At 44.8% G+C, this 14,964-nt stretch overlaps 1 protein-coding gene across 1 annotated transcript in view; it reads right to left on the bottom strand.

Moving 5' to 3' along the window:
* Garnl3 (GTPase activating Rap/RanGAP domain like 3) overlaps window positions 1–14,964 on the bottom strand; it is a 131,026-nt gene that overhangs the window by 93,373 nt on the left and 22,689 nt on the right. Inside the window, exon 3 of the mRNA XM_042681108.1 lies at window positions 4,434–4,503. Coding sequence (XP_042537042.1) covers window positions 4,434–4,503 — 70 coding nt within the window. The remainder of the gene's footprint in view (window positions 1–4,433; window positions 4,504–14,964) is intronic.

The following is a 14,964-nucleotide window of genomic DNA, read 5'->3' as shown; positions in this document are numbered from 1 at the left end:
AGGAGTTAACTCAAAAAACATTAAGTATGAATCAGAGACATAGGCATGAAGGCTAAAATGATACAACTCCTACAAGAGAAGGGGACTGGAGAGAGAGGCCATGTGCAATCAGGGGGGCTGCTCTGTAGGGAGGAGAACAGAACAACCAGGCAGGGGAAATCAGATGGGCCAGAGAGAAGCAGAATAGAGCTGGATGCCTTTCCTGCCACAGGAGGCCCAGCGGGACATCGTGCGCCTCATTCCTTCCTGCAAGACTCACCAGATCCTTCTAGAAAAGGACTTTAGAGCTAGACTGACTGTATCTCTCTTCCTCAAAATGAAGCAAGCTCTGGTTCAAAGGCAGAGAGCCCAGCTGAGGTCGGGGAGGGTCACAGCCTGGGGACACAAAAATGGAGGCAGTTGTTTTCTGAAGTCAGCTCCATGGAAACAGATAAGCTGGCTGGTTTTTCTTCTCTCTCTCTCTCTCTCTCTCTCTCTGTGCCTAGCATTCTGCCTGCCACACTGCCTTCAGCAAACAGTTGTTGAAAGGGGGCTAAGGAGCTCTGCCATTAAGCTACAGAGATCTGGGGTTCTCAGTTCTTATTCTCCAAATTTACACCCAACTGGTACTTAGGGAATTTCATTTTTCTGCCTTTGCTACTATTGGGAATGGCCAAGCTTAGTTCTGCACAAGGACTTATGGCTAATGGGTCTAAAGCCAACATTTATGTTAAATTTGAAATCTTCTAGAATCTTGGGTATTCTGTGAAGTTTGAGTTCTGGGATCCCAGCAATTTTCAACACATCAGGTAAAGAGAGGTTACTTTGTCAATGCACAGGACCCACAAATTGATTTTTAATTTACTAGTACAGTTGGCTCTCTATGGCATGGGCTCCATGTCAGCTGACTCAGCCAACTGTGTACTGAAAATATTTGGAAAAGTATGTCTATACTGAACATGTGCAGACTGTTTTTTTGTCATTATTTCCTAACATACAGTGTCACTACAGTTCCATCTCATTTACACTGACTTAGGTATCATAAATAATTGAGGTGCTTTACTGTACACAGAGGATGTATAGGCTATATGCAAATATGTCATCCTCAGATGTCACCACCCAAGGAGGGGCCTGGACAAACCCCCATGAATACCAAGATTGTCTATTCTGTATATTTCAGAGGTGAGAGAAAATATCACTTCCCTTTTAAAACAGAGGCATGATTTCAAGAGATTCTTAGCAAAACCAGAGCTCTGCTCATTTCATTTTTCTCAGTCATTCCAACCAACAGTGCACGTGTCATTTTTAACATGGTAAAACTAGAAACCACCTCATTTTACAAAATGAGGGAAATGGTTACAAAGATAAACATTTATCATCAAGTTGGGTGGTAAATGCACAAATTAAAATGGTAAACCCAAGACTACATAGTTTAGGGTTTATAAAAAATAGTTAAGCCAGGCACTGGTGGCTCATGCCTGTAATCTTAGCTGCTCAGGAGACTGAGATTTTAGGATTGCAGTTCAAAGCCAGCCTGGGCAGGAAAATCTGTGAAACTCTTATCTCCTAATAACCACCAAAAACCAGAAGTGGCGCTGTTGTTCAAAGTGGTAGAGCACTAGCCTTGAGCTGAAGAGCTCAGAGACAGCACCCAGGCCCATAATTCAAGCCCCACAACAAACAAAACCAAAACCAAAAACATAGTTAAGTGAATAAAGACGAATGCAAAATTAAATGAATAATTTCATTATGACCATGTGAAAAAGAGGTTTTTAGCTATAAAGATGTGAAGATGCCAAAAGGAGATAAAAATACTTAATGCAAATTGGTGAGGCTGTTCATAAGAAGTCAGTGCTAGGTTTGGACTTGGGGCCTCATGTTTGCTTAGCTTACTTGCTCAGCTGTACCACTTGAGCCAAATCTCCAGCCTTGTTTTTTGGTGGTTATATTGGATCTGAAGTCTTTTCTGCCTAGGCTGGCTTTGAACCACAATCCTCCAGATCTGTTTCCTGAATAGCTGGGGTTATAGGAGTAAGTCACTGGCACTTGTCAAACATTTTAATATATTTAAATTTTACTGAGGAATTTGTGGTAGTAAGCTGCCTGATTAGATCAGAGGGAACTGACGGTGGATCCAACTCTTCAAGGCAGAAGGCCTTCAAGAGTAGTTTTTGGAACAGAAGCAGCAGCAGTCTAGAAACTTGTTAGAAATCCATATTGTGGGCTAATTATTGACTTTGAAATTCTGGATCTGGGGGAGTAGGTGGGCACAGTAACCTTGCGTGCGTGCGTGCGTGCGTGCGTGCGTGCGTGCGTGCGTGCGTGTTGGTACTGAGCCTTGGGTGCTGTCCCTTAGCTTTTTCACTCAAGACGTACTCTACCACTTAAGCCACAGTTCCACTTCCAGATTTGGATGGTTAATTGAAGATAAGGGTCTCATGGACTTTCTTGTCTGGGCTGGCTTTGAACTTCAATCCTCAGATCTCAGCTTTCTGAGTAGCTAGGATTAGAGGCATGAGACACTTGTGCCCAGCAGCAATGTGTGCTGTGAGAAGCCCTCCAGTTAACTGTGATGGCTGAGTGAGTTTATGATCCACTGCTCTCTAACTTGGTGAAAACTCATTCTGATATTCGGTGAGCCCATGTCTCCAAAGTTCACTTTTGTACTCATGTTATATCCCTAAATACTACAACTGCTGATTATAAGAGCTCCATATTACTTTGGGCCAAGTTCAAAGTCTTCACATGACAGTGGAAGTTCTCCTTTTGCTACTGATTTTCATCTCACTATTACAGCTGGTGAACACGGATGTGTATGTGTGAGGTACTTTTAAGTCCATTGTCTCAGTCCTTACAACAACCCTTCAGGGAAGATAATATTAATGTCTTGGCTTATGGGTGAAAAAATTAAGACTGAAAGAAGTTTAAGATCATCACACTAGTGAATGATGAGACAAGGAGGATGTCAGAGCACAAGCTCTTAAGTATCACCAGGGTGCCGAGAAGTGAAGCAACTTATGTGGCATGGAAGCAAGTCGTGGAGCTGAGATGTGAACCCAGGTCTGTCTGATTTCAAAGCCTATTTGCTCTGTAACTAGTAAGCTCTGCTGTCTCAGTCTCTGTGAGGCAGGACCATTTGCTCACTGCTGTTGGAACACATCATTGCCAAGAATCATGCTGTTTGCCCATATCTACTGTCTATTCTCTGCTACCCACCCACAACCTACAGCGTTCCACGAGGCCTTCCAAGCTACTTCCTGAGATCACTGGCTAGAACAGGTCGCTCTCTCTCTTCATGCTCTATGTGTGTCTCCCCCTCTGTTCTCCAGATCCCCCTCGGAGTTAGTCATGCACATGCTCCTTGAGGAGAGGCAGTGTCACCAGGGACCAACACAGAAGAGGCACTAACTCAGTCAATCAGTGTGTCTTTTATGTGGCTCAAACTCATTCTTTAGATATTGTATCTTATCTACTCGATTGCTCCTTAGGAACAAGAATGAACTCTTAACCTATTTTATATTTTCAAGAAACCTAAAATAAAAAAATGGAAACTCAGACCTGGGCTGGGTTCCCAATCAAGTCCATAATATTCATTTGAATTAAAGTTGAATGCTATTGGTACACAACTCTGGTATAAATTTTTTTACTATCAAAACCTTGTAATAATGTAGCTTTTATTAATGGGGGAAAATTGGGCCCCATACTAATGGATACAAGCAACTCATTAAAAAATAGAAATATTAATGCCCTTAAGTGGTATATAATAATAAATAGACTTTATGAGTACATTTTCCTGAAATTTGTTCAAATTTCCATGCAAGTAAAAAGAACAGTCACAGTTCTGGCTCTTAAAAATTAATTGTACCTTTGTTAATGAAAACACACTTAAAAATCATACCACAAATTCCAATCTCACTTCTTAGGAAAATATAGATTATTTTCATTCCAAATATCTTTATCTATTACAGTTGTTTATTTAGTCCAACCACTATGATTTTAACAGAAAAAGAAGATCTCAAAAATATTCTAACTCCTTGTCACATATCCAGAAAGCAAAGGTATAGATGATCAGAATAAGTATTTCAATATTTAAATCTTGAAAATTAGATTTATAAACTTTGAGGCAAAAGATAATATAAAAGTGAAATACTACCTTTCTTACTTTCTAAATTAACTTATTTAATTCTATCTACTGTGAATAGAGAAAAAAAATTACCAAGCCAAAACATATTTCTTTAATAAGCTGGAAGATACGAGATTAAACTATATAACAATAGAAACAAATAAAGATGATCAAATTATCATAGCCTTTCAACAGATATTTATTCCAATTGAATCCTCACACTGTACTCACATACTCTAACAGTACACATAACAAAAGATCTGATGAGCTTTGGCAATCGTCTCTAAAGCTAAATCAATGTACCACCACTGAACAGACAGCAGAAACTTACCAGCTCCACAGATCCATAATGTTTCCTACTGAAATCCCCACGTCTACAGCCTAGGTCTTCCGAGACAGAGCTGGAACAAAAATGCTTCATCAGTATGATACATAGCGATCTGGCCACAAACCTTCTGCAAAAACCGACTACCATTTGCATACAGGGCTGCTGTGGACCAGGCTTACAGTGCCCGGCTGCTCACTGCAGGGGAGCCTCTTTGCAACAGACACAGTCCCCAGCAGCCATTGCAGAGCCTGGCTTTCATGGAGCCCTCAGTCAAAAGAAAAATGCCAGAGTCATCCCTGGAAGTATATGCAATGATTGAATTAAATATTTAGTCATTTGCAATCAATTGAAATTTCCAAGGCTACTGGTGGTTTATAATTTCATTTCTATAATAGCAAAGGGAATGGAAGCCTGCAGTAACTTGAGGCAAGGCACAAAGCTGCTGAACCAGATCTTGTAATTATCTTTTGCTTAAGAGAGCTTCTTTGTCCCAAATATGCGACATAAAAATATCCAGTGTCATTTAATGATATATTTTAAGGAGAAGACAGAACTCCAAAATCCCCATAGGCCCTGCTTCCTGCCCCCATCTTTAACATTTTCTTGTGTGCCAATATTTTAAAAGACCAGGACTAACAGACTAACTAGCTAAAAAAAAAAAATCTATCATCCGAGCATATTTTTTTAATATAGCAGCAGCTAATACTTTCCACCCTCTGCTCCCTCCCCACCTAAACAGGCTTAATTCAGATAAGAAAACTCACATGCGTTGTTAAAGAGCAATTAGAACAGGCAAAAGTGTTACTGCATTTGCATCTGGAATGCACAGCTACATCCTCAAAAGGCACATTTCTTATTGGCTAGTTTGTATATTTAAGACCCCAAGCAATACTCATGAAGCCAACAGAGATCCACAAAACACGTTTAGATAAGTTTGGTTCTAATATGCCATGCAAACAACTCTAATAAAACCGCAAAGAAAACCGCACAGGAATTACATGTTTCATATATTAAAAATATTTGAAATAGAACATGCAGAGACAGGTGCACTCAGTACCTTTTCATCCTTCCTTACAAGGTAGCTACATTTTCTACATTACGGCCCTCTGCACATTCAGAAAGAGACTGACTGTGATGTTTAGCATCCACAGAACTGACTCTCTCTCAGGACGCTGTTTGATAGGCTCCAAGAAAGACAGCATGGGAGAAATGTGATTAGAGAGTCTAATGGTATTCTGCCTCCACCATTTCAGAGAGATGGCTGAATTAATTTTATAGGAGAGATTTAACCTTTTGTCCTCCTCATTCCCTTGGCTGAAAACATGTAGCAAACCAATGAAGACAGTTTGGAAGGGGCTCCTGGATCTCACCTGGGTAATCTCCCTGTTTCTCCTAGTGAAATGATTTCCTCCCCAAATCAAATGTCCAAAACAGAATTTAAAAACTGCCCTCCGTGTTCTAGCCTGGTCTTTTAAATTCAGCCCCTCTGCTCAATTTGAAACCCTCCTGGAGGCACTGCCATTGCCCCTCGTTTCAGTGCTAAGATCCTTCCACAGAGGCCTGAGACACCAACAGATGGTGGCTTCCCACAAGAGGAGTACCTGTGCCTGGACAGAGGCTGGGCAGAGTGGACGCTCTGTCTGCCCAGACCTTACCCCATGGCTGGGTTCAGCCAGGCCCTTGATGCCATCAATGCTGGCCGCAGTTCAGATTTGAAGGCTGGAGACAGGGAAAGGGAAGGCTCTGGCCCCTCACTGAACTGTTCTCCGCATCTCAGAGAGGACTCTAAATATGGTACCACCAGTCAGAAGCAAGTGCCAACACGACAGCCCTCTATTTGCAGATCAACCACCTCCCTAGACACCTCAGAGGAAAAACAGTATGCCATGAAAACAACTGAAAAGGCCCCAGAATGAGAATGCCTGCTGCCCTCTCCCCTCTGATCTAATTTCAGCCAGTACTTTGCAGAGAGAGCTTGCTGCTGGCTCCCACCATTGCATTTCTTGGGCTGCAGGAGGCTCTCAAAGCAACTATGTCAAAAAGCCCTCCCTCCAGAGATCCAGTGCAAGTGGGGAGTGGGGTGGTCCGGGGCTCCATACGGAGCTTCTTCTTCCAGTCCATGTCTAGTCCACTGCCTGACACAGGGAAAGTATAACAAATGCTGTGTTCATCAACGCACGTGCCCATCTGCCAGGTCCCCTAAGCTCATTTCTGACAGCATCCATTGGAAGAACCAGGGCAGGCTGCCTGCTAGCGTCCTCCCTGTCCAGCCACTGGTCTCTAGTTGTTCCATATAGGTAGGCCTGGCCATGAGTAATCCTAGCACTATTGGATTATCTTTGCTGGTAACTCTGACTTAACTGAGCCTTAGCTAAGACAACCTGTACAGAATATCCCCTGGGAGGCCACCCAGATGGACAGACTCTTAAGACCCCCAGGCAGACAGAGCTTCAAGGAGGAAGAAACCTGGGTCTCTGCATGACCATGTGGAAGACCATTTCAGAGAATCACAGATGACAATTTACTTATAGCTGAACTCAAAACAAAGGCGGTGTCTGGTCTGGTGCAATTACAGCACCTCCCTAAAATACCTGGCACAAGGTCAGTGGTCAGGAAGGAGCTGTCAAGGAACCTGGAAAAGTGGTCCTCTATATTACAGAGCAGTAAAATTGTTGATGAAAGTCACACCCGCCGTATCTTCCATGGCTGTAGTCCTTAGGAAAGGGGCCAGACAGAAACAGAGTGAAGGCCTGTATTAGTTCCTATTGGCTAATCTTCCCAAGGTCTGGGTTTTTGTTGTTGCTGTTTTTACCAAGAAGAGAGAAGCTATGGTGAAAGCTAAATGGGATTCAAACAAAGATAGATGAGAATGGAGAGCCTCCAGGGACCAAGGGCCCCAAGGAATTGAGAAACCCAAACAAGAATAAAGTGTTCTGACTGTTGACGTGCAGACAGTGTGATCTGGTACTTCTTCTCTATCTAGGAAAAATTCCCTGGAATAATTAATTTGTGGTGTCTTCCCTCTTCATACTGATGAACAGAGGGATTCGGAGGACCAAGAGGGGTGGAATCGTAACAAGAAAAAAAAGCCCTGGTCTTAAATGGCCACATGGCCAACTAGAAATTCCCTCCACGGGTTGAGCTATGAGGGAGAAATAACTGGCATTGTTTGAAGGTTTATCTGTTACAGCCGCTCTCCATAGGGACCAGAAGGTACTGTGAGAACCGCTTCCACAGGAGGGGCTGTCAGGGTGCCTGGAGCAGGATGTAACTCCACAGGGATATAATGGTGTCAGAAGATGGCAGGCCAAGGCTCAAGCCAGCCCACTCTGCCTGTTGTGAAACAGCACACCACTGTTTATGATGTCTGTGGCTGCTTTTGCACTGTTCTACTTGATGGGTGCCTACAGACATTTGACAGACCACAAACCCCAAGTGATCTGACTGGCAGTGTGTGTGTGTGTGTGTGTGTGTGTGTGTGTGTGTGTGTGTGTGTGTGTGTGTGTGTGTGTGTGTGTGTGTGTGTGTGTGTGTGTGTGTGTGTGTGTGTGTGTGTGTGTGTGTTAGGGGGGCAGGGAGGTTATTCTTTTTGAGACAGAGTAAACCCCAAGTGATCTGACTGGCAGTGTGTGTGTGTGTATGTGTGTGTGTGTGTGTTAGGGGGGTAGAGGGGTTATTCTTTTTGAGACAGAGTCCTGCTATGTAGCTCAGGCTGGGCCTTCAACCTGCAAGCATCCTGCTTGGCCTCCCCAGGGCTGGGGTTACAGGCAGGCTCCAAGAGTTCCAGCTTATGCTTGTGCTTTGTAGAAAAGAAATGATTGTTCTCAGTGTGGAGAGTGGGTCTCTGGCCTATTTGTAATGGATTTGTTGGTGAAAATACACTCACATAACACAGTGGTGATTTTCAGACTTTTGACTCCATCACACTGGCTGAGGGAGCCTTGTAAGAATGCAGGTTCCTTGACTGCCCCCTCTAAGGGACATCTGTGGTCCCCACCAGCAGCCAGGGAATTCTGATGCAGGTGGCCTGCAGATGATGCTCTGAAAAATACTGCTCTTCCAGATGGCTCTGGAATCTCCAAGGAATCCGTGAGCCTCCCTGCAGTGCTTGTGTAAGGAAGAAGGAGGCCTTAAGTCCTCAGCCAAGGGTGCTGTCGCTGGCAGACGCCCGGTGTCCTCCTTTAGACCATGGCTTCAGCCATCAGTGCGGGTTCTTAGCCGCATCTCCCAGCTATGGCTGAAAACACCACCAACTTCATTTGATTAGAAAGAAGCAAAGTCCTAAGCATAATGTCTAGTACATGGAAACGACTGAGGGTTAGCTTTGGATTACAGTTCCTAGTATTAATATGATTTCCTCTCATGTTTTTTCAGAGAGAGGTAGGAGGAGAGGGAGTATAGAATAAATAACTACTAACTTTCTGGGGTTTAGAACGCCCCTTCTCCCTCCTACAACAGTAAGGACAACCAGGGACCAAGCAGCAGGCTTCCTGACACAGAGCTTCCAGAAACTTCAGTGTCACCTCTCCTCCTACGGGTGTTGGTCTAGCAGGATGACCTCACCTAGAAAACACTCAGGACCCACCGTTGCCATGACAGGAAGAGAGACAGTGAAATCTGGCAAGATTGCAGCGCCCAAAGCAGGCAGGTGCCGGCGGGAACTGGGAGCTTCCAGCTCCCCACTTGCCATGCGGTCCAGGCTCTAAATAGAAACCTTCTGGTTTAGCAAATTAATGTGTGAGGATGTTAGCTCATGCTTTGCAAGCACGCACAGAGCGGAAGACCTCTGTGTTAAATCTCTACATATGGCCTAGGACGGAAACAAAGTGTCCCAGCTCTAGGCAGAGGCTGGACAAATTGCCATGATATAAGTCAGCTTCCTGGAAAACAGGATAACACCCTCTAAAAGTCAAAGCTCTTGAACCCGATTCAGAAAACAAGGGAATCAGGCAGTCCCTACCTGGAAGCCCAACTCAGTGATTTGGGCCTTCTCCCAGCTGGCCTGGGACCAAGGTGGACCTTCACAACTGGCCAGACCCCACCAGCAAGGCCTCGATGACTTTGCCCTAGTGGAAGGGTGAAGGGCAGCGGTGGCAATGAGGATTCTTCCAGGAGCAGCAGAGAGAACTGAGAGAGACACCAGGAATCTGAAGCCTATCCCAGGGACCCAGTGTTAAGGGCCCAGCAGTGCCCCAGGCCCGGCAAGCAGGTGGCAGGAGATAGAAGGAAGGGATCCTCCATGGAAGGCCAGAAAGCTTTGTAACTGCACATTTGCCTGACTCCAGGTTGTGAATTGGAGGGAGTCCAGGGTGTGCTAGCAGCAAGCACAGAATAGCTAGTGCCACATAAAAGACTAGTTGTCTTGCTTTCTGATGAGGTATCAAGTGACACCAAAAAACAGAGATGTAACCTAACATTAATTACCAATGATGACATGGAGGAATTCTGTTCTCTTTGGAAGGCATGGAAGACACTAGAAAGTTGGAAGGAAGCAGGAAGATTTCTAGCATGAAGGATCCAGGAAACCAGAGCCCTTCAATTCTTAGAACTCTCCAGACAGCTCTCTGTCTCCCTGCTGTGTTTCAAGGGACACAGTTTGCTTAGCCTTCCTTAGCAAGATGCACTAACCACAAAGTGTTCAGACAGTGCTGGATTGGAGCTTCAGTCTTGCCACTCACTGCCTCTGTGACCCAGTGGGAACCCATTTCCTTATCTGTAACATGCATGGATCTGAGTGCCTGTCATCACAGACTGCTCAATAAATAACTGCCAATAAATTAATCAGGAACAAATGCTTACCTCTGCTCTCCTTTGCTCCCAGTCCAGGTGTGCCCACCCCTCTCCTATCCCTGCCACATCCTCCCCTCTCCTTATATATTCTGGCTGCCTGCGGGTGCACTAGATGCTAGCTTTGCCATTGGTCAGTTATCTCTCTCATTTTAGGCCTCTTCTCTCTAACATTATGCATTACATTTCTCCCATGGCAATCATGTGCCCACTAGGTTTGTGAGGAAGTGCTGGTTCTCTTGATAGGTTAGTGGTCTATAGTGTCTGCTACAAGGTTTCCTTCACTAATGAGTCTACTGGATCCCAGGAATAGCTGCTCTAATATAAGAAGTGGTGATCATTGCAAACTTCAGAGGTGGAGTAGACTGCTTCTACAATGCACAAGGGAACAGAAAAAGGCAGTTGCTTATCAAACCAAACATGCAGTTACGGTGGTAATTGGTCAGAGAAATGAAAACATTATGCCACAAAAAACCTGTGTAAAAATGTTCATAGTGGGTTTATATTCATAATAGGCCAAACTGGAAGCAATCCAGATGTTCTATCAAATGCCAAGAATTAAACACTCACACTATGGACTGCTACTCAGCAATCAAAAAGAACACACAACTGCTGTCCACAGCCATGTGGACACTATCTCCAGGGAACAACACTAAGTGCAGACTGACCCCCCAAAGGCTACATCCAATAGGTATCCACTTACATAACACTCTTGAGATGGCAAATGATAGCGGGAAGGGGCTCTGGAGGTCATAATGGGGCAAGAGGAAAAGCCCTGTGGGGATGGAGCTGGTGCGCTGCTTGTCTGTGCTGGTGGACACGCAATCTACAGATGAGATCAAACTGCATGAAAACTGGGGAAACTGAAATAAGATTGGTGAATCCTTTCAGAGTCCATTTCCTGGTTGGAAGACTGCACTGTAGTTAAAAAAAGAACCCCTGAAAGGTATGTAGACTCTTCCTTCCTATAGTCCTCACCTGTCTTTTGCTTGTGGCACTGACTCAAGGGCCCTGGCTTGCTAGTGTCCTGTCACTCCAGCTATGCCTAAACTCTTCTCTGTGTTATTTCTTATAACTACATATGAATCCATGGTTATGTCAACATAGAAAATTTAATTAAAAGCCAGGTACAGTAATGTACACCTATACAGATACTTGGGAGATTGAGGCAGGAAGGTTACTTGAGCCCAGGAGTTCTAGGCCAGGCTGGGTAACATAATAAGACTGTCTCAAAAATGATCTTAAGTTTAAATAAAAAGTCTATGTTGCTGGGTGCTACTTGGCTCACACTTATAATCCTAGCCATTCAGTAAGCTGAAATCTGGAGGATTGTGGTTTGAAGCCAACTTGGGCAGAAAGTCTGTGAGGTTTAATCCCAATAATAATCCGCAAAGAGCAGAGCTGGAAGAATGGCTCAAGTAGTGAAGTGCCATCTGAGCAAGCAAGCTGAGTGAGTGCAAGGCCCTAAGTTCGGTCCCCAGTACCACCCAGAAAAAGTCCACATCTGAGTCAAAACTCTTTTAGTCATTCAATGAGCAGTTACTGACCATCTACAAGGAGCCAGGCAGTATGCCAGGTGTTGAACCTGAGACACACAGTTTCTGACCTCATAGAGAGCACAGAGAATATGAAAAAGTCTGCAGGACTTCTCAGGAATAAGAAGAGAAAGCACATCTGTCCACAGCAAGTCTGGTCAATTGTATAGCAGCATTTCCAATACCCACGAAATCTGAGTCCACACTTTCCCACCATCTGGACACCCAGGAGGCATCACCTAAAGAAAAGTGGAAGTCTCACTGCTGCCTCCCTCCTTCCCAACTCTTCTCCTTTCCTGCTAGGTTAGATGTGCAAGGCTTTGCAACCCAGTGTTGTTTGCTTTGGGAAGCACTGCTCCACGGGATCTGTAAATGCAGGACCAAAAAGGGTTAAATAGAAATGTGCTGTCCTTGGGGCTGGGAAGGTGGCTCAGTGGTCGAGCGCTTGCCTTGCATGCATGAGGCCCTGGGTTCGATTCCTCAGCACCATATAAGCGAAAAGAAAAAAGCTGGAAGTGGTGCTGTGGCTCAAATGGTAGAGCGCTAGCCTTGAGCTGAAGAGCTGAGGGACAGCGCCTAGGCCCAGAGTTCAGGCCCCACGACCCGACCCCCCCCCCCAAAAAAAAAAAAAAAAAGAAAGAAATGTGCTGTCCGGTGCTACACATGTCCCTTAACCACCTGAGCTCAACTTTTTTGGGGAAATCCCTCCAAAGCCTGTCTCCCCAGGTTCTAGAAGTTCTCACAGATGGTTCCTAACTGTACCCAGACGCATTAGCTGGGGGAGCACCTACGTGTGTATGGTGCTTGGAGCTGAGCTGGTTTAGATACACAGGCCGGAAGGTCCCTCGGGACCCAGAACCTGCATCCTAATCAGACCTACCAGGCATGCTGAACACTGACATCTGAGAGGCACTGATTCTACACGTTAGTTCTCAAACTCAACTCCAGATCAGAATCACTCATACCCTTTTCTAGTTTGGGTTAAGAAAGGTTTCAAAGCTGCGTACAGGGGCTCAGGCCTATTATCTCCAATACTTGGGAAGCTAAGAATGTGAGGATCATGGTTTGAGGATAGCCTGGGAAGAAAAAGCTGGGGAATGGCTAGGTGCAATGTGCACACCTGTCATCCCAAATGGCAGGGGATGCACAATGGCTGGCTATTGTGATCCACACCAGTCATCCCAGTGACTCAGGGAAGCACAAGTAGGGGAAGCGCAGTCTAGGTCAGCCTGGGTATAAAAGGAGACACTATTTCAACAGTAACCAATGCAGAACAGGAGCTGGCAGAGTAGCTCCAGTGGCAGCATGCCTGCTTAGCAAGCATGAGGTCCTGAGTTCAAATAACAGTACATCCACAAAAATAAAGAGGTATTTCACAACAAATGATACCAAATAAAGTAATGATCAGCACGATGGCAGAAATGCCTGTGTACCTCTCCCTGCCGTTTTCAGTCACCATGTGCTCATATGTCTACTATCTACACACTCAGAAATGCTATGCTGCACTGCTCAGCACGCCTTGGTTTCCCACAGACGAACCCCAGCACACATATCTTCCTGTCACTAGCTTCTTTGGTAGAGCAACATGCTCTGACGTTGTGCCTGGTGACACCTATAGCCCTCATTCACTACCACATGGACAGTGTCCCAATGGTTCCTCTGTTCTTGGATATTCCTTTGGTTTCTAACTTGTCTATACAAGTTAGCTGTTAGCAGTACTGAGGTTTGAACTTAGGGCATTGCACTTGTTAGGCAAGTACTCTACTAAAACCATGCCTCTAGCTCTTTTTGCATTAGTTTTTGGATAGGTTCTCTCCCTTTTGCTTGGAGCTAGCCTTAACACAGCAAACTTCCTACCTCTTCCTTACACATAGCACTGTCCCTGGGCTTCTTTTGCTCAAGGCTAGTGCTTTATCACTTGAGCTACAATACCATTTCTGTCTTTTTCTGTGTATGTGGTACTGAGGAATTAAACCCAGGGCTTCATGAATGCTAGGCAAGCACTCTACTACTAAGCCACATTCCCAGCCCCCTTTTTTAGTTTCTTATTGGTATTTGTGTCCGAATAAATTTGTAGGATTTATATATTCTCAATACCAACACTTTTTTTGGTTAATCCAAGAAGTTTTCTTCCAGAGTTCTTGGTATCTTTGAGCACGTAGAAAATCCTAATGTTCCTCTTTTCAATCTTTTCCATTAAGGACTTCATTTTGACTTGCAAAGTTCTTTACCACCATCTCATAAATATAATCTCACTTGTTCCCTGCAAAAGCTTTCATGTTTGCTTTATGACTTTTTTCACCCAATTATGTACATGCCTCATCCCCACTGCAGACCTCTCTGCTTGCATCTTTAGGGTAGGATCTGTGCACCTGTAATTTCAACAAAAATATCCTTCCTACCCCCGCCCCTGTCCCCGCCCCCATCAGCGCTCCTGCCACTGCCAGCTCCGGAGGCGCGGGTGCAGGCTGGCTCCCTTCTACCTCTGATGCCAATGACAGGCATTTCCTCGACAGAGTTCCAGGAAGCCATCCCATCTCTGCCTCCTTCACAAGCTAGGGAGAGACTTCTAGAAACTTCCAGGTCTAGAGATCGAGGCAGAATTCAACCTATTATTTGTGCCAGGGTATCCTCCATTGGGTACTTGAAAAATCACTCTCCAGCCTCTCACCCACAACAAGTGATAAGAAGAAACCACTATGCCCTAAGGCCCTCCAAGTCATCCTGTTGAATAAGTTTTTTTTTTTTTCTTTTACTATAACAAGTTGAAATCCATCACAGTTTAATTTCCACCAGCTGGTCCTGTAGCCACACCCTTTCATTTTCCCCTAATTTCCTCACCATCGCTAAGACACCCCCGGCCACCTGTCTAGTCTGGCTCCACACCCCCTCCTCCAGGCCTCCAGCCACACTGCCTTCCTGTCTCTCTCTTCATCTTGCTGTGCATCTTACCATAGGCCTCAAGTATGTCCTCTCCAAAGTTCTCCTTCCTTTCCCTAAGACTAGGAATCCAAAAGGGATTTGAATGACAACTGCTTCCCATCAGAACTGAAGTCTCATTCTTTCTAGTCAAGGCTGAATCTGTAGTGTCTGACCTAATGCCTGCACACAGGTAGCTCTTAAGAGGGTTTTGTTGAATGAGGGAGCGAGCGAGCAAGACGGCCAACTCTTTGGAGTCACAGAAAATAAAGTTTACTGTACAGGAAAGTCCT

Source organism: Dipodomys spectabilis, unplaced genomic scaffold, assembly GCF_019054845.1.
Source record: "Dipodomys spectabilis isolate Male_0828 unplaced genomic scaffold, ASM1905484v1 ptg000067l, whole genome shotgun sequence".
In the NCBI taxonomy this organism is placed as follows: domain Eukaryota; kingdom Metazoa; phylum Chordata; class Mammalia; order Rodentia; family Heteromyidae; genus Dipodomys; species Dipodomys spectabilis.
Note: the sequence above shows the minus strand (reverse complement) of the source record. Positions and strands in the feature narration are given on the sequence as shown.